Source organism: Hevea brasiliensis, chromosome 13 (assembly GCF_030052815.1).
Source record: "Hevea brasiliensis isolate MT/VB/25A 57/8 chromosome 13, ASM3005281v1, whole genome shotgun sequence".
Lineage (NCBI taxonomy): Eukaryota > Viridiplantae > Streptophyta > Magnoliopsida > Malpighiales > Euphorbiaceae > Hevea > Hevea brasiliensis.
In genome coordinates this window covers 76,176,098-76,196,268 of record NC_079505.1, presented here as the reverse complement: position 1 = coordinate 76,196,268, position 20,171 = coordinate 76,176,098, and the positions used below count along the sequence as shown (strand labels likewise).

The following is a 20,171-nucleotide window of genomic DNA, read 5'->3' as shown; positions in this document are numbered from 1 at the left end:
TAATTGTTTTTAATTAAATTTATTATTAAAATTTAAAATAATATGAGAAGTTTATGATTAAATTTATAAAATTAAAAAATTTAGTTAAAATTGATAAACACAATGAACGAGTGAGTGAATGCGGCATTTTAGAAGCTAAAACGCTGAACGAGTGTATATGTCATTTTTAGAAGCTCTTTTCAGCTTCTAGCGCTTTACTGTAAAAAACAGTCGCAGAAGCCCACAAAGCACAGAGAGCGAGAGCGCTAGCTGCTAGGGCTTGTCCACCGACTCTGAGAGAGAGAGAGAGAGAGAGAGAGAGAGAGTGAGAAGTAGAGATGAGCGTATGGAACTACGTCGTGACGGCTCAGAAGCCTACCAACGTTACCCACTCCTGTGTCGGCAATTTCACTAGTCCTCAAGAGCTCAATCTCATTATAGCGTAATCCCCAAATTTTTTTCCTTTCTCCCTCTCAGCATCCATATGTTTATCTCTGTATTCGTTTCTTTCTTTCTTTATTTTTTTATCAGATTAGGCTTTGGTTTCAGTCTCTTAGGGTTTTTGTTCCTTAGATTGAGATAGTTGTTTCCCATCTCATTGTTCTCTTAATTTGCTTTGCATCATTATTTGGTTGAGGATAGTCTTAGATTTTTATTGAACGCCAAGAACTTTCTGTTTTGATTCGCTTGCTTTGAAATTCTTCTAACTACCGGAATATTAAACATACACGTGCATAGCCTTTTGTGTGGGCAAAAACCATATGTAGGTGTGTTTCTATGTGTGTACTGGGTGCAGCTCTAGCAAAGGTGAAAATGCTATTCTGTTGGAATAAGCACGAACATAATATAGTTTTTGGGCACATTTGTTGTCTTTACTCTGGTCAATATTATGTTTGAGTGCTGAAGCTTGTTGGGCATCTCTATGTTTTTTAACTTAAACATTTACTCATTTAACCAATATTTTTTCCTCTTTATTTTTTTGCGTGTCATCTTAAAATATGCTTGGTGTCTGTGAGAACTTGTAAGTCGAATTTATAGCATGTTTTGGTTTAATTTTATTTTTTCGGTTCATTTCATTATAATTTGGGGCTTAAATGTATTGTTTGCATTTAGACTTCTGGATTTTCATTGCATAGGATGCTAAATACAATGGAAGAATGACTTGATCTTTGGCAGGCGTAGCCGTAGTGTAGTCCAACAGAAAATGCATTGCAGTAAGGAGTGGAATAAAGTTTAATGCTGCAACAGTATATGTTAATATGATGAAATTTTCTGTAGTTGATATAATAAATTAATATGATGAAATTTTCTGTAGTTGATATAATTAATTAAAGGGGCAATGAAATATGGATTATACTTATTAAAATTGTCTTTTTCTTTTTTAATAATTTTATTAAAATAGAAATACTATGGAGGGTTAATAAGTTTTTTTATTATTTTTTATTATTTTTTTAACTTTGTATTCTTTGGAAAATAGGACTAGCGTCCTTTTTTTTCTTATGTTTTGGTAAATATTTTTTATAAATTTTGATGGAATATTGTCATTATTGCAATATGTTTCATTTTTAATGACTATTGCAACTGCTTATCACTGCTGCATATTTTACGTTGTTAGTTGTTAATTGAATTTCTTTGCATTTTGCTTTCATGTCAACATATTAGTTTCAATTTTAATGGCATTTCATGTTTAAAATCATACCTTTATCAGTTAGCAATCTCTTCATCATCTAGTATGCTTTCAGGAAATGCACTCGCATCGAAATCCATTTGCTAACTCCTCAGGGATTACAGGTAATCATATGTTCTCTGTTCAATACACACGTGCATAATTATGTCTTCATTCTTTTCAAATTTTTTCCCTTTTTATGTACATTGAGATTTTCATATTAAAGTTTCCTTTATAGAAGTGAAATTTAAAGCATTTCTTTTTTACCATTTAGAAATAAGATCTTAAAGCTCGAGAAACAAGTGAAAATTTTTCTGTGCAGCCTATGTTAGATGTTCCAATATATGGAAGAATTGCAACACTTGAACTTTTCCGCCCTCATGTGAGTATCTGCATTTTATTTATTACCCATCTTCTCACATAGTTGTGCCTTTTTTGGGGGGGCTAATTCTTTATTGCTTTGTAACAGGGTGAAGCACAGGATTTTCTATTTATTGCTACAGAAAGATATAAGTTCTGTGTCCTTCAGTGGGATGCTGAGGCATCGGAACTTATTACGAGGTTTAAGCATGAAAAATCAAATATTAACTTTGTTGTTGATTTTATGCTTAGTTTGTGCTTGTGTATCCATCTAGACATTCACATCTTGGCAGCAGTGATGTGATTTTCCTATGTGGAGAACTTGAATCTCAGTAAACTGTTATGCTGAGAAAGTGTAAAACAATTCAATGATTGAGTTATAAGGCATTCATTGCTGGGACTCTTATGTTGAGTAGCGCGCTAGTTGAACTCAACTGGAAAAATTTAGTGCTATAGGGGCAGGTATTGTGCAGATCTAGGGTTTTCGGCCTTTTTTTTTTTAATTTAATTTTCGAAGAATTATTTTATTTTGGAGATAGTTGGGCTTTCTGATTTTTTTTTTCCCTCATTTTGTTTCAAAGATCTCATGGTAACTTGTCTTCTTTTTCTTGACCAACTTTTTAGATAAAGAAAGAGTAGTCTCTTCTCCTTTTCATTTATAATGGAATTTCTTTTGGTCCTTGTTTTTATTGGATTTTTTTTTTCTTTTGGTTCTAATTGGAAGTAGCTGGGAAGAAAGTTTCTATTTCTCTACGTAAATTGAAGGGGAAAAAGGAAAAAAAAAAACTTATCAAAAGAATGGGGGGAATGCATGGGACTACGTAACTGTCTGAGTCTGACCAGCATCCTTTATTCAAGACAAATGTGGGAGTCCTGAGCATTTTATGCAATTAAGACGTGAATACTGAGGAAAAGAAAATTGATGAAAGTTGGGAAGTTGTACATAGCAGAGTTTTGTTCCTTGTTACTTGTTGATGTCTTGTTTTTTCTTCCTACCTTAGTTGGCATTTTAGTAAGATTTGTTTTCCCTTTTGTTCTCATCTAGGTTATCATTCGATCTTTTGATATACAAGCTTCTACTTTATTTTTATGCAAGTCTCCAAATTCTGTGTTATCCTTGGATGACTTCTTTCTTTACATTTCTTGCATTGACAAATTTTTTCCCCTTTATTGTAGGGCAATGGGGGATGTATCTGATCGTATAGGTCGTCCTACAGACAATGGTCAGGTAACTAAAGATAATTCTAGGATTCTTTCAGTCTTTCATCGAATGTTGTAGCTGTTTGAAGTATAATCTAGAGTATTTTTATTTTCCTTTTGTTGGATGTGTGTTCCTTTTTCATTGGAGATAACAGCAAAACTCATCCTACAAACTCTCTCTCTCTCTCTCTCTCTCTCTCTCTCTCTCTCCCCCACTCTCTGTCTCTCTCTCTCTCCAGATTGGCATAATTGATCCAGATTGTAGATTAATTGGACTCCATTTGTATGATGGACTGTTCAAGGTACATAGTTTTGATCCCACTAATTTCAACTTCAATATTTGGCATAATCTCTTGAGCTTTGCTGCTTTGTTCATTTATAATGTGCTGTTATCTACATAGGTGCTCTAGATCATGATGTTAAAAATGACCATCATAACCATTATTTGCTGTTTTTTCAGGTTATTCCTTTTGATAACAAAGGGCAGCTCAAAGAGGCTTTTAACATAAGGTATATGACCTGTGTCACCTAGTTTATGCAAGTCCTTTATCCAAGCTTTCAGTTACTTAGCAAAGAAAGGAATAAAACTGATGAATATGCTGATGAAGATGAAGATAATGACTTCAAAATTGACGTGTGGCTTTCCTATGTTTCAAACATGTACTAGATGTATGCTTGTGCATTCATGGGTTTGTTTAAGAATATTTTGTTTATTAATATAATTATGTTTTTGTACATAACCTGGTTTCTAATAAATGTTATTTTATTAATTGCTAGTAATGATTTGCATTAATTCAGATGCTAACTTTCCTAAGAAAACGAGGGGGGGGGGGTGTGGCGGCGTGGCTTTTCTTTCTTTCTTTCCTTCTTTTATTTGGTGTATGTGCTTTAAATTCTACATCTTGACTAATGAATAGCATCACTCCGATCCTGCCCCTTTTTTCATGCTAAGTGTGGTCAATATCTTGTTCAGGTGCTATTGGTTCTGCATGGCTAATTCTTTTTATTAACTTACAGAAGCAAAATAGGCAAACAAGAACCATCGTTTTCTCATTGCTTGTAGAAGGTTTAAACGACTGTAAACTAGAGTAATTGCCAATTGATATGATAATGCAGTGGCTGAATCATCTTAGGAAGGACTGAGGATTAAAAGTTCAACAATTTTGAATGGAGCTTCTAAGAAAATGACAATGGAGATTCACAGAATAGTTATAGATTTGGATAGGTTGCAGCCACAATTTGACAAAAATTGAGAAAATACAACTAATAGTTGAGTATGATTTTATTTTATATTCTTTGTTTGTTAGCCAATTTCAAAATTCAAAGCAGAATAAATGGCCATCAAAAGCATTTTCATATCTCATTCTCACAAATTATAATAACAATTTGAAAAAGCATAATTATATTTTATATCTTTGTTTACCCTTTCCAAATTCCTATTTTGTTAGCTATGACAGGATTGGTTTATGTGTTTGTTTATTAGTCTGAAAATACCAGCTGTTATGTTGTCTTCTTTTCAGGCTTGAGGAACTTCAAGTTTTGGATATCAAGTTTCTCTACGGTTGTTCAAAACCCACAATTGTTGTTCTTTACCAGGTCAGTAATTTTTCTTTTAAGATACTGTGATTTTGCCTTAGATTAGGAAATTATGCTGTAATTAAGTAGACTAGTTGTATGCCTAAATAGTGCCTGTAATTTTAATTTCCTAATTAGTTTTTCTGTAATTGTATAGATGCCCCAAATGCTTGAGGAAATAATCAAGCTGTTTTAATCTAAATTCTTCTTCTTCTTCGTCAATTTCCTTGTAAATCTTTATTTTTGTTTGACTCTCTGGTTCTTTGAACTATCTTTTTTTTTTTTAATAATTTTCTTTTGCATTATCCTAATTGAAGTTAATACATGCAATTTTACTAGTAATGTTAGAAAGGAGCAGTTATTGTCTGAGATGGCATATAAACCCTCAAAGTTTTAGCTAAAATTAATGATATTCCTAAATTACTGGAAGTCAAATCCCAAACTGTCCACTGTTTGTTAAAGTTGTCTAAGCAATGTGTAAATGGCATCTCTTCATTAAAAGAATCTAGTGAAAATAATATGTTCTCTGGAGCATGCTGGCATGTTCTTAGGAAGTGCAAAGAAGCAACCATGTCCAACACATATTATGAGTCCTTTTCAAGTTCCCATTCTATTTTGATGGTCAGAACATTACTCTCTCTCAACCTGCTACTTTGACTCATCTTTGTTGATCTTGACCACTTGGTCTTAAATTGTGTCTAGCTTTGTTTTGTTTTGTTTCCTTCCTATTTCTTTTTGGTTCCTTTAATTCTTTTTGTATACACTGCCTATGTACTTTGCATTGATCTACACTCTGGCCCTTCTTTGAATAAATATTACCTATCAGGGTAAAGTAGAACTACTCATGAAAGCGTTAGCATTGTTATTGTTGTGGTCTGTAACTGCTCAGACTATATCCCCTTTGTGAATTAAATTTTGTTATATCATGTCATATAAATATAATGGGTAGAACACATTGGATGGCCTCTCATTATATTGTTCCCATTGTTGCAGGATAATAAAGATGCTCGTCATGTCAAAACATATGAGGTTGCTCTGAAAGATAAAGATTTTGTTGAGGGTCCGTGGTCTCAGAACAACCTTGACAATGGTGCTGATTTGCTCATACCAGTGCCCCCTCCTCTGTGTGGTGTCATTATTATTGGAGAAGAAACAATTGTGTATTGCAGTGCAAATGCTTTTAAAGCAATCCCTATAAGACCTGTAGGCTACTGGTTACTTTTTCTAAGCTTACTAATCTATTTGCTTTCGACATTTTTTTCCTTAACAATATTTGATTTGATTTGATCTAGTCCATCACAAGAGCATATGGAAGAGTTGATGCTGATGGTTCTAGGTACTTGCTTGGTGATCATGCTGGGCTACTTCACCTTCTTGTCATAACTCATGAGAAAGAGAAGTGAGTGATTCTTCTATCACATGTTTATGATGAACACTATGCATTGAGAAAAATTTGTTTTTGTAGGAAATGATATATAATTTGAGCACCATGCAATTAATGGAATCTTCTCAAGACTGGGTAAACTTGTGCTGCAGGGTCACTGGGCTAAAAATTGAGCTCTTGGGAGAAACTTCTATTGCATCTACTATATCATATCTAGATAATGCAGTTGTCTATATAGGATCAAGCTATGGAGATTCACAGGTGTGGTAGACTCAACTCAACTCAACTACTCAACTAAGCCTTTATCCCAAAAATTTGGGGTTGACTATATGGATTCTTTTTCTTCACTCTAAACGATTTTGGATTAAATCCTCAAAAATGTGTAATGCATCTAGGTCATATTGTACTACTCTCTTCCAGGTCAGTTTAGGTCTACTCTTTCTTTTCTTTTTATCATCTAACCTAATATGCTCTACTTGTCTAATTGGAGTCTCTGTATGTCTACGCTTCACATGACCAAACCACCTCAATCTCCCATCTCTTAACTTATTCTCAATTGGCATCACTCCTACTTTTTGTCTAATACTCTCATTACGGACTTTATGTAGTCTAGCATGGCCACTCATCCACCTTAACATTCTCATTTCCGCAAATCTTATCTTAGACACACACGACTCTTTCAGTGCCTAACACTCACGACCATATAACATGGCCGGTCATATGGCTGTACGGTAAAATTTTCCTTTCAAGTCAGTGTTATTAAGGCGAAAGGCAACACTGAGGCGATAAGGTATCCCATGGCCTTGGGTGAGAGGCGAGGTGGGGGGCCTTTTTGAAGCAAGGCGCTGTAACCTAAATTGCTTAGTGTATATATATATATATACACACACTTCTAACATAAAAATTCATTCATTTAGCTGGTTTAATAAGTAAAAAAGCACATTAAATTACCATTTGCAAATGCACAATACCTTTTTATTCTAAACCAAGAGGAGCATATCAAACTTCCCATTAATGGGACCTAAACCATTTTAAAATTAAATTAATTAACCATTCTAAATAAGATTTACAATATCCATTTAATAAAAATCATATAAAAATTGACAATAACAAAATGCATATCACAGTGCCATATAATAAACAATATGAAATAACAAATTAACAAAAAAAAAAAAGTGCTACTGCTTGATAAAAATGGCGTAACTGTTTGTAAGAGAGCAAAGCATAGAAAAGATAAGAAAAAAAATAAAAAGAAAAAAAAAGGGAAAATAAGTAGGAGAGGAGAAAAAATGGCGTTCTCCAAGTCTGTTGGTGAGAGGAAAATGACAAGTGAGGGGAGAGAAGAATACAGAAGAAGAATAGAGGAGAGAGAGAGGAAAGAAGGTGAAGAGGGCAGAGAGAGAGAGAGAGAGAGAGAGAGGAAAAATACCTGGTTTGGTGCCGTTCTGCAAGTCTATTGGTGGCGTGAGTTTAGGGTTCCTTTTTTTTTTAATTTTTATGCTGTTTAAAAAAAATAGAAAAAGGGAAAGTGGACTTTCTTTAATCAGGCGACGCCTTGGTTGCCCAGCGCCCCTCGCCTTAGCAATCTCGGGTGCGTGCCTCCTTCAAGTTGCCTCGCCTTAGCTAGGCAAGGCGCCATGGGCTAGCCTCGCCTAGCGCCTTTTATCGCCTTTAATAATACTGTTTCAACTTATTAGGAATCTTGCGATCATATAAAACTCCGTGGCACGTCTCCACTTCAGTCATTCGGCTTTAATCCTATGACTAATATCCTCCTCACATCCTCCATCTACTTGAAGGACTGAGGCGAGATATTAAAGTGATTACTTTGGAACAGTATCATTCCATCCAAACTAACTCCTTCCCTATCATTAGTTCGGCCTTCATTGAACTTGCAATGCATGTATTCTGTCTTCATTCTACTTAACTTGAAGCCCTTTGACTCTAAAGTACTTCTCCAAAGCTCTAGCTTTTTATTGACTCCTTCTCGCGTCTCATCCATCAGAACTATATCATCCGCAAATATCATGCACTAAGGGATACTCTCTTGTATGTGTTTTGTCAATTAATCTAAAACTAATGTAAAAAGGTAAGGGCTTATAGCTGAACCTTGGTATAATTCAACTGAGATAAGAAAATCTCTTGTGTCCCCTCCCACTGTGCGCACAATAGTAGTTGCTCCTTCATACATATCTTTCAACACTTGTATGTACCTAATAGATACCATCTGTTGTTCTAACACACTTCATAAGACATATCTTGGAACACTATCATAAGCCTTCTCCAAATCGACAAAAACTATGTGTAGATCTTTTTTCACATCTTTATATTTTTCCATTAAGCTTCTAATGAGAAATATAGCTTCCATAGTTGAACGACCGGGCATGAAGCCAAATTTATTGGGAGAAATAGAAGTGTCATGACGTAGTCGATGTTCCACAACTCTCTTCCATAGCTTCATAGTATGACTTATGAGTTTAATTCCCCTATAGTTTGAGCAACTCTGTATGTCTTCCTTATTTTTAAAAATGGATACTAAAATACTCCTCCTTCATTCATCAGACATTTTCTTTGAGTTTAGAATCTTATTAAATAATTTAGTTAACTATGTCACTCCCATATCTCTCAAACACTTTCACATTTCAATTAGTATTCCATCGAGTCCACAGGCTTTACCTACTTTCATTCTCTTAAGTGCTTCTTTTACTTCTAAAGATCTAATCCTTCTAGTATAATTCACATTCTTTTCTATTGTTATGTAGTCTATATTCACGCTATTACCATTTTGACTATTATTAAAAAGATCATCAAAATAATTTCTCTATCTTTCTTTAATGTCCTCATCTTTCACTAACACTTTTCCTACTTTATCCTTAATGCACCTAACTTGATTGAGATGTTGACATTTTTTTTCTCTCCTCCTTGCTAATCTATACATATCTTTCTCCCCTTATTTAGTTCTAAGTTTCTCATATAACTTTTCAAAGGCTTGCGCTCTTGCTTGACTAACTGCCTTTTTTGCACTTTTCTTTGCTATCATGTACTGTTCATATACCTCATTATTATCATACTTAGGTAATTTCTTATACCATTCCCTCTTTCTCTTCACTGCCTTTTGTACTTCTTCATTCCACCACCATCTCTTTTTTAAGGGTGATGCATGTCCTCTAGACTCTCCAAGTACTTTTCTAGCTACTTTTCTAATCTCTGATGCTATCTGTATCCACATACTATTGGTCTCCACGTCCAGCTTTCATGCTTCGGACTCGAAAAACTCATTTTTGAACTTCACTTGCTTTACTCCTTTCAACTCTCGCCACTTTGTTCGAGCTACACTATTTCTTCTAACCTTACTTGAATTGTTTTTAAATTTGACATCCAAGACTATTAACCAATATTGGCTTGTTAAAGCCTCTCCTGGAATGACCTTATAATCTTTGCATAGAGCTCTATTTGTCTTTCTAGTTAAGAGGAAGTCAATTTGGCTTCTATGTTGCCCACTTTTGAAAGTCACCAAATGTGGTATACATGAATTGTTTATTATAATGATCAAACAATACCTGTTTGGAGTGAAGGTTTTGTTTATATTTAGCGATACCATTATTTTATTTGAGAGAATCTGTAAGACTTTGGTTTCGTATTAATTAGTAATTAGTTTAAACACGTAATTGATGGATATCAGATTGTGTGCAATTAATAATAAAAGTCATTGGTGGTATTTCACCGACTTTGATGGCAGAGTAGCAGGACCTTGGAGGGGGTTAGGAAGGAGGGGTATAGCAGGGCATTCTGCCCTGTCTTCCTTGTTGAGAGCTCAAGGGGTTTTGTAGTTATTTATTTATTTTGCTTAGTGTTGTAAATTTTAATATTCTGTTATTTGAGAAAGCCCAAGGACAATTTTAGTTGAACTTCTTAATAAGATACTAGGCTTATGACTGTAGAACTGCTTTGTTTTACGCCTTTGTAAAGCAAAAGCAATTTGACAAGGTGCGGCATCTCCTTCTTGCTTTTTAATTATTTTAAGTTCAGTGCTGTATTGGAATATTAACAATATATAATGGTGTTATGCAGCTTATAAAGCTAAATCTACAACCTGATGCAAAAGGTTCATATGTTGAAGTCCTGGAAAGTTATGTCAACTTGGGACCAATTGTTGATTTCTGTGTGGTGGACCTTGAGAGGCAAGGCCAAGGTCAGGTTGTAACTTGCTCTGGAGCATATAAGGATGGTTCTCTTCGCATAGTTCGAAATGGAATAGGAATCAATGAACAGGTTACCTCATCTTAAAGAGTTATTTTTTTAATCTCATCTCTAAAATCAGTATGTTATTGGAAAATTTATTGATTACTATATGGAATGTAGGCATCTGTGGAGCTTCAAGGTATCAAAGGGATGTGGTCATTAAGGTCTTCCACTGATGATCCATTTGACACCTTCCTGGTTGTTAGTTTTATTAGTGAGACTCGAATTTTGGCAATGAACCCTGAGGATGAGTTGGAAGAAACTGAAATAGAGGGTTTTTGTTCACAAGTGCAGACTTTGTTCTGCCATTATGCCGTATACAATCAGCTTGTGCAAGTAGGTTAACCTTTTCTTAATAAATAATCTTTCCCCATATGCTTCAGGGATTATTGATTTATGCAGTGAACCTTGTTTCTCAAGATATTTTTTTCTTATGGGGTTTATGGAAAGGAACTGATTTATGTATCATTTATCAGTATTATGTTCAGTGCGTGCTGATCAGTTACCTGACAGGTCACTTCAAGCTGTGTGAGATTGGTCAGTTCTACAACAAGAGAGTTCCGCACTGAGTGGAATGCTCCATCAGGTTATTCAATTAATGTTGCCACTGCTAATGCCACCCAGGTTTGTTTTTCACAATTTATGAAACTCTGGGTTTGCCAGTTGCTGATACCTGATTATGGGCCTTGCAATTCACCATAAGCTGAATTGTAATCACAGGCAATAGGGTCAAAGGATGGGAAGGAACTAGGATTTTTTTTTTTTTTTTTTTGAGGAGAGTTTAATCCCAAAAATTTGGGGTCGGCTATATGGATTCGCTTTCTCCGCTCTAAACGATTTTGGGTTAAATCCTCAGAAATGTGTAATGTTTCTAGGTCATGTTGTACTACTCTCCTTCAAGTCAATTTAAGTCTATCCATTTTTTTCTTTCTATTGTCTAACCTAATGTGCTCTACTTATTTAACTGGAGCCTCCGTATGTCTACGCTTCACATGACCAAACCACATCAATCTTCCTTCTCTCAACTTATCCTCAATTGGCACCACTCTTATCTTTTCTCTAGTACTCTCGTTACAGACTTTATCTAGTCTAGGCTTGGGAGATTCTTTGTTTTCCTTAGGCTTCCTTCTGGCCATTTCTTCCTGAAACTTTCTGTATGTTAAAATAAGAATGACATTTGTGCTGTTGATTTCTTTTTGCAATAAAGTAATTCATTAATGAAACTTTCAAGTTTTTCTTTTTTATTTATTCTTCAAAGCTTGTGCAAATAGCACATGAATATGGAATAGATAACCAGAAATAGACATGGCTGGTGGTCCGGGCTGGTTCCAGTTCAAGGTTTTGGTCTAACTGGGACTGGACCGGTCCTCCCATGTCCCACTTTTGGTTTGGTTGGATCCAACTTGGTCCAGTTTTAGTTAAATACAGCAGCCTTTTTTTTTTTTAACCGGTTTTGGTCCAGAACCAGACTGCTTCTGGTTCAAGGCTGATTTTGCTCTATCTGGGTTTGACCGTTTTGGTCCGGTTCTGAACTGGACTGTGGCCATGACTGACCAGAACTATTGATTCAACAAAAAAAAAAAAAAAAAAAAAAGAACCACCCCCCCCCCCCTCCCCCGAGGTTTACCTTAGTTTACACTTTGGTCCCCACTTTTTCAAAATTAGCACTTTTAGTTCTTAAAATCAAGGTTTTTAAATCCTGCTTGGTCATTAAACCGGGAAAGTTAAAGGGTTTAAGGTTTAACGGAGATCGAACCAATGTTTAACCGATATATTATTGAATAAATATTATAAAATTAATAGTAATAATAATTATTAAAATTAATACTTTTATATATTTTATAAATAATTATTAAAATAAATTTAATTAAATTTTAATATGTAAATATTTTTTAGAAAATAATTTAAAATTTTAAATAAAAATTTCAATAACCATTATTTAATTTCTTATAAAAAGAAATAGTTAAAATTAAAAATTTTAACAATAATAGATTTATTCATATTAATGGAAAATATATTAATATATGAAAATTATATAACACAATAAGTAGAAAAAAATTTATGTACCTTTAATTGTAGAAAAAAGAGTAAAATAGAAAAATAATTTAATAATTCAATGTAATATACAAATAAAATAAATTGTTCATACTATATATATGTATGTTTGTATGCTTTTGTTGTAAAGGAATTGCAAATTTTAGATGTGGTCCACTTGTAACACCGCGCCCCACCAAAAAAGAAGCTTTGTGGTGCCAGGTTCAAGTCCTGGCACCACCTAAAATTTCTTCATTTTTTTAGTTGAGTTGGAAGGCTGGTTTGAGTTGGAAACTCGTTTAAGACCTGGCCAGATTTCTGATTCGCTGGTTACCCGCCTGGTTCACATCGGTTTTCTGTAAATGAGGGCTTGATACTTAAACTGGACTGGACCAAGTACTAGTGGGATATTAAACCAGTCTGACCAGCCGGTCCAGTCCGGTTCTGATAACCATGCTTTAGATTTACTAATAAACGGGCACTTCTGGCCCTGACTATAGAATTATGATTTTTTTTTTTACTGTACTTTAGTCACTGACCTCCTGACGTTTTTAATTAGATTATACTTTGGTTCTTAAGGTTTGAACTTGCACTCTAGTCTCTGAATTATTACTATATAAAACACTTAGATCCTTCAAAATCCTGCTTTTCTCAGTAATAACAATAAAGGAACTAGAAGTGCTAATTTTCAGTAGGGACCAAATTATAGATTACAGCAAATCTCAGGGTTTATTAATACCCATCCCACTGAAAAGTTGGGTATTTATATTATTTTGTTTTGTGTAGATTTGTTATTTTATTTTATCTAGTTTGTAACTTGGGGATCCTGGGTTAACATGTATTCTCGTGAGCAACTAAAAATACAATAGGTTTTGCTTGATGTTATTTCTTTTCAGGCATTGATGTGGTGGACACTCATGTTCAGCAGGTTATAGAATTAGAAACTAATTTCAATATTAAACTGTATGACAGGTTTTACTAGCAACTGGGGGCGGCCACTTAGTCTATCTGGAAATTGGTGATGGAGTATTGACAGAGGTAAAACATGCTCAGCTGGAGTATGAGATATCATGCCTTGACATTAACCCCATTGGTGAAAATCCCAACTATAGTCAGCTTGCTGTAGTCGGAATGTGGACAGATATAAGTGTCAGGATATTTTCATTGCCTGACCTAAATGTTATAACAAAGGAGCATTTGGGAGGGGAGATAATACCTCGTTCTGTTCTTCTATGTTGCTTTGAAGGGGTATGCTTATACTGGAGCTTTCTTCTTTCTCGGGGTTGCATATTTGTTGTTCTATTTGTTTGGGTCTACTTCTTGTTATACATTCTGTCACATATACAATGAACTTCTTGATTTGCATTGGCAAGGAAATTTTTTTTTTTGGAAGGTAACCTTCAGGAGCTGAATTGCAGAAATTTGATTAGTATCAATATGCATTTCATTGACCATGGAGGAAAATATTTGTGGGTCAAACCATATTATTTGGCTAGTTTGATGGTAAAATTGGGAACTCGACATTTATGTTATGTTATTTGGGTTTCTCATTATTTCTTTAATTGTTTATTTGGAGTAGTGCTGCACATAACTGCTTAATTTTTCCACCTGATGTGACACAATTATATCGGTTCATCAATAGCATTCTACACTAAAAATTCATGGCAGGTTTTGATTATGATAAATAAAATTATGCCATATGGCATGGTATGGTAGAGAGTAGAAAAGGTTGGGTTTGGGGGGGGGGGGGGGGGGGGGTATTTGAGTGTAATTTAGTGTGCTAGTTTCTCATTCCTGTGTATTTTTTATTTACTTGTGTTCAGATATCTTACTTGTTATGTGCCCTTGGAGATGGTCATCTTTTAAACTTCTTATTGAATCTGAATACTGGCGAGTTGACGGATAGGAAAAAGGTGTCTTTAGGGACTCAGCCTATAACACTCCGTACTTTCTCCTCTAAGAACACCACCCATGTATTTGCTGCATCAGATAGGCCAACTGTCATTTACAGCAGTAACAAGAAAATACTCTATAGCAATGTCAATTTGAAAGAAGTTAGTCACATGTGTCCTTTCAACTCTGCTGCTTTCCCAGACAGGTAAACTATACCCTAGCTTTATTATTTGCAGCATGTAGTACATATTAGGAAATTCTTTTATCAGTTGCATTTTAAGTGGCCTTATTACTATAAATTATAATGTAATTTCTTACTATGTATTTAACTGGAAATAGACACTGTCTATGGTACTGTTCAGTAATATTGGTTCTCAAGTGCTGCGTCTTAACATTGTATGCATATGTGAATGAAGTTATTCACAAATTATCTGCAACTTTGCTGGTCTAATTATCTTTGATTATAATTCATATTTCATATGGTTCCTTTCTGTAGTTTTCCTTGGTTTGAAAATGTGTATCAACTAGCTCATATTTGAAGCAAATGCTATCTCTGTTTGATCTTCTGAAATTTCCCTTTATGAAGTTGATCCTACCCTAGGCAAAAAAAAAATTCGTATCCCTTTTAAATCACACAAGTGGTAAGGTGGCTGTTTCAAATCACAAATTCTTCTTGGTTACGGAAGAGGGCCAAAATCCTAGGGAACTCTAGGAATACTGCTCACCCCTCAAATATCGGCAAGTAACAGGCTGTAAATTCCTTGAGTGGTGTGCTTGCATTTGGGGGGTGGGGAAAGAAAAATAAGACACCCCTTGCAGAGGATAGGTATGATAAATAGGGACAATCCAGTGATTCAATCTCTATCTTACAGCTGCTTGATACTGAATATGAGACAAGTTTGGGTTGGCTACTGAGAATGAGAGGCAATAGCCTGCTGGTGGCTTACTTGCCTCCTAACGCAGTGGTCAAGAGTGAAAAACTGCTTTTGCCATTTAACGATGCTCTTTTTCATACTGACAGAGTAGGCGACGGCAAATAGTTTTTTGTGAATTGTGATTTATGACAACCAGTAAGTTGCTTTTTCACTAGTATGATGAGGATCTGGCACCTTGTGTTGCTATACCATACAGTCAAGGTTTTGTAGTTGCATCATGATTGGGTTTACCTGCCCATGGCCAGAACAGAGTGTGCTGTTCTGTATTACCCCAGGTATATTGCATGCCATAGTAAGAGTATTATGAACATGTTAAGATGGACCATTTTGATACAAACTAGTGTCCATTTTTCCTGATATGCTCTGTAGTACTTATTACTGCAGGTACAAATTTGCTTTTTTATTTTTGGAGAAGGAAAATTGTTTTCTATGATCCGAATTAGTATTTGCATGAATGATGCTACAAATCTGCATTAAAGTTGTTGCTTATTTATAATTGAATAAAAGAAAGGAGTAAAGCATGTTACAGAATTTACAAGAAAAGGGAGGAAATTTCCCTGGACTTGAGACAGAAAATAGTTGCCACATTACTAGAAGGCTCTTCACCACTATTCTTATTCATTCTTTAGTACTTTCTTTCTGAAAAACAATTAGGTTTTACCATTTCGTGTTTTATTGTCAAACAGCCTTGCAATTGCAAAAGAAGGTGAACTTACTATTGGCACCATTGATGATATCCAAAAGCTTCACATCCGCTCTATTCCATTGGGGGAACATGCAAGGCGTATCTGTCATCAGGAGCAGTCTCGGACCTTTGCCATTTGTAGTTTGAAAAACCAATCTAGTGCGGAAGAGTCTGAAACACATTTTATTCGTTTGTTGGATGACCAAAGTTTTGAATTCATATCAACTTACCAACTTGACCCATTTGAGTATGGCTGTTCCATACTCAGCTGTTCCTTTTCTGATGATATTAATGTGTACTACTGTGTTGGAACTGCTTATGTTTTGCCAGAGGAAAATGAGCCAACTAAGGTGAAAAAGCCGCATAGATTCCATTATTGTTCCTTCTTTTCTAAATTGAAGAGATGATTAGATTGCTAATTTATCAATCTGTTTGTTTTCTTTAGGGCCGAATATTGGTTTTCATGGTTGAGGAAGGGAAGTTGCAGCTTATCACCGAGAAGGAAACTAAGGGTGCTGTTTACTCATTGAATGCTTTCAATGGCAAACTGCTAGCTGCTATTAATCAGAAAATCCAGTTATACAAGTGGATGCTTCGAGATGATGGTTCTCGTGAGCTGCAGTCTGAGTGTGGGCATCATGGGCATATACTTGCACTCTATGTACAAACTCGTGGAGATTTCATTGTTGTTGGTGATCTGATGAAGTCAATCTCCTTGCTAATCTACAAGGTCAGTAAAATCACATTGAGCACAAATACATTTTCCATCTCACCAATCTATCCCGTTAAATGATTGGCATTATTTTCGTTTGCAACACACCAACACCTAAAATCATACTATTCGTGTTATTTTTTCCAGTTGACTACCGAAAAAGCCTCCTCTTCTTCTCTCTATCTCATGTTTGACAATATGTTTGAGCAGGCTATTTAGTTTTGATGTATAGCTACTCTATTTCACTGTTTGACACAATTGTTCACCTGCCTTCAGCATGAGGAAGGTGCTATCGAGGAGCGAGCTCGTGATTATAATGCAAATTGGATGTCAGCTGTTGAGATTCTTGATGATGACATCTACCTGGGTTCAGAAAATAACTTTAACCTATTCACAGTGCGAAAGAACAGTGAAGGTGCTACTGATGAGGAACGGGGTCGTCTTGAGGTGGTTGGTGAGTATCATCTTGGAGAATTTGTGAATCGATTCCGACATGGTTCCCTTGTCATGCGCTTGCCAGATTCGGATGTGGGCCAAATCCCAACTGTTATTTTTGGCTCTGTTAACGGTGTAATTGGGGTAATCGCTTCACTTCCTCATGAACAATATATCTTTTTGGAGAAGCTCCAGTCAAACTTGAGGAAAGTGATAAAGGGTGTTGGAGGGTTGAGCCATGAGCAATGGAGATCGTTCAACAATGAGAAGAAAACTGTAGATGCCAAAAATTTCTTGGATGGAGATCTGATAGAGTCATTCCTTGATCTCAGCCGAACACGGATGGATGAGATTTCCAAGGCAATGAGTGTTTCAGTGGAGGAGCTGTGCAAGAGAGTGGAAGAGCTGACAAGGTTGCATTGATATCAGCCTTGTTCCTTTGTTTTGTTATTTTGTATCGCTTACAACAACTACATTCTCTTGGTTTTGGAGTGACGTCGGAAATGGTATCCTTGTAAGGACCCGGAAATGCTTGTGTAACATATTCTTTACAATATCATGTCCATTCAGACTCCTTGTATATATGGGCAATCCTAAAAGAAGAGGCAAAATGATTTTCGTGCCTCCTACGCCACCCACCAAAACTGAATATAAGTTTAGGATTTCGTAGTCTGCATTTCATTCAAGCAAAATTAGGAGTTTGATTGGCATCGAGGAAAATATTTTTTAAAAAATATATTAATTAGAAGGTATTAAAATTATTTTAAAGTGAAATTTAGTATTTTTCTGTTATAAATTTTTTTAAAATAATTAAATATTTTTTAGACTGTTTTTTAATATTAAAAACTATTTTTTTTCTTAAAAAATAGAGCTTTGAGGCCTTTAATTACAATTTGATATAGAGCCTGAGTGGTTGACAGGTGCAGTTTCGGTTTTGGGTTCTTTGTTCCTACTAATTGAAATCAAGTTTGAATATAAATTCTTTTTCTTCTTAGTAAGAATCAAACTTTTGATTTGGTTTTAGTTTTAGCTCCAATTAAAATTGCATTTCCTTTAAAAAGGAAAACAATTTTAAATTTATAATATTGAAATACTAATAAAAATGCTAATATTAAGTTTTAAATAACAATATATATATATATATATATATATTAACAAAATAGTTATTCAGAGCCCGTCAGTCAATTATAATTGAAATATTAATTTAAATTTAAAAAATTCAATTATCATGAATATTAAAACTATAAAGATAGGAATAAATCTAAACTATTATAATTTTTAATTTATTAATGGTCAATTTTATAGAATAATTATTTATTAATAAAAATATATTTTAGAGATTAATTTATTTCTCATAAAAATTGAAGAAACTATATTGTAATTTTCATCACAAGACTAAATTGTTAGATACATAGATAATTAATGATACATTTGATTATACTTTAAAAAAATATATATATTGTTAGATACATAGACAATTAATGATTAATGATGTTATTTTCTATCAAATAAATTGACATAGATATAAGAATCAAACAACCATTAATTTTTCACAGCATAGTCTATTTAAGAATATAATTAGAGAATCAATTGAAGGAACCAAGCATTGAGAATAGGTTCTGATGAAATGTGAGAATAGAATCATTAGTAAAGTCATTGGATTTTGTTTGTTATGTACAAGTTACAAAGAAAGAAGAATCAAATGAAAGTCTGAAAAGTTATAATGAAGATAATGAACATCGGAAAAAAAAAAAAAAATTAGGAGTGGTAATTGACAAGGTTTTTGGCAGCTTTGCATTGATGAATAATGAAGTTAGAATCTTTGGATCTACATAAAGAGACAATGGACAAAAATTTCATCGACATTTTTGTCTCACTAATCACAGGAGACAATCTCTCATTATCCAAAAAATAAAACTATAGAAGATCCCCACTTTCTTGAGATTCCTCAATCACCACCTGTCATGGACCATTAACAAAATTTAGGAAAAAGTATAAAAAAATATCTTGCAATTTTACATTTTGACATATGTGATATTATGCTTTAATTTTTATCAATTTAATATAATGTATTCTAATCCATTAATAAATGTGGTTCAAAATGTTAGTTATCATCATTTTAGTGACAAGTGATAGACATGACAACACGTCTGTAATTTTAATACTATTATTTTGTTAGTCGCCTAAATACAAAAAGTTGAAATTACCGTTTTTGAATTAAAAAAAAAAAACTCATTTCCTAAATAAAAAAAACTTTTAAGTACAAAAAGGTAAACATACATTACACTTAAATGTACTTTTACTTTTAATTTACAAATAATTTCTTATATTTTGATAAATAATTCTTTAAATATTATAATTTTTTCTAATTTCTCAACCCTTGACTCTCTTTATCTCTCTCCTCCTCTCTCTCTCTCTCTCTCTCTCTCCCTTTTTTGTGTCCTTATTTTCATCTCTCTTTCTTATTATCATTTTCTGTTTTGAAAATTTTCCCCTTCCCTTTCTCTTTTTTATTCTTCAACTAATCTATATTGTAATGCCTCGACTTGGACTACTTGCCACTTAGATTTGTTGTCGAGCCCAAAAGTGCGTTATGAAACTTGGCAGGCAATGTTCTTATGAATACATTTCACTTTTCCTCCCTTTCTAATATGAGACGGTTCATTCCTATCCCCTTTCACATATAAGTATGTCAGCGGAGTCTTGCTCAGACGTTACACATAGAACCCCATTTGTGGCCAAATTAATGATTCTTCTTACTTTTGTCACCATGTGTATAAATATTTCACTCATATTTTACAAGTTGTTTTATAAAAAGTCTTAAATAAGTTGCAAAATTTACAGGGCACCATCGGAAGGCTTCCAGGCAAAGGGATTAGGCAAAGGTATTCATAAGAACATGATTTGCCTAATTGCGTAACACACTTTTGAGCCCAATGATAGTGAAACCTAGGTGGTGGTGGGTCTTATAAACTTGGGTGTTACAATGTGAATTAGCTAAAGAAAAAGGAGATTTTCAAAATGGAAGATAATGACATGAAAGAAAGATGAAAATGAGAACACAAAAAAAG

At 34.3% G+C, this 20,171-nt stretch overlaps 1 protein-coding gene across 2 annotated transcripts; it reads left to right on the top strand.

Moving 5' to 3' along the window:
* The first annotated feature begins 145 nt into the window (after positions 1-145).
* Positions 146-17,729, top strand: LOC110637865 (DNA damage-binding protein 1a). 2 transcript variants are annotated; one of them, XM_058132233.1, is made up of 19 exons: positions 146-421; positions 1,722-1,770; positions 1,968-2,027; positions 2,115-2,206; positions 3,182-3,233; positions 3,445-3,507; positions 3,666-3,715; positions 4,726-4,801; positions 5,774-5,983; positions 6,073-6,179; positions 6,317-6,425; positions 10,236-10,436; positions 10,527-10,742; positions 10,920-11,030; positions 13,413-13,688; positions 14,264-14,538; positions 15,955-16,303; positions 16,399-16,683; positions 16,942-17,729. In XM_058132233.1, the coding sequence occupies exons 1-19, from the start codon at positions 318-320 to the stop codon at positions 17,521-17,523; spliced, it is 3,267 nt and encodes a 1,088-aa protein (XP_057988216.1). In that variant the 5' UTR covers positions 146-317; the 3' UTR covers positions 17,524-17,729. The 2 variants fall into 2 exon arrangements, with proteins under 2 accessions (XP_057988216.1, XP_057988217.1); XM_058132234.1 differs by lacking the exons at positions 146-421; positions 2,115-2,206 and having other exon boundaries at positions 1,739-1,770.
* The last annotated feature ends 2,442 nt before the right edge of the window (positions 17,730-20,171 follow it).

What these genes read in the sequence shown, in the direction of transcription:
- LOC110637865 (XM_058132233.1), top strand. Translation starts at nt 318, where the DNA reads ATGAGCGTATGGAACTACGTCGTGACGGCTCAGAAGCCTACCAACGTT. An exon ending in TGTATGATGGACTGTTCAAG is followed by an intron (nt 3,508 to 3,665) that starts GTACATAGTTTT and finishes CTGTTTTTTCAG; the next exon opens with GTTATTCCTTTTGATAACAA. An exon ending in GAATAGGAATCAATGAACAG is followed by an intron (nt 10,437 to 10,526) that starts GTTACCTCATCT and finishes TATGGAATGTAG; the next exon opens with GCATCTGTGGAGCTTCAAGG.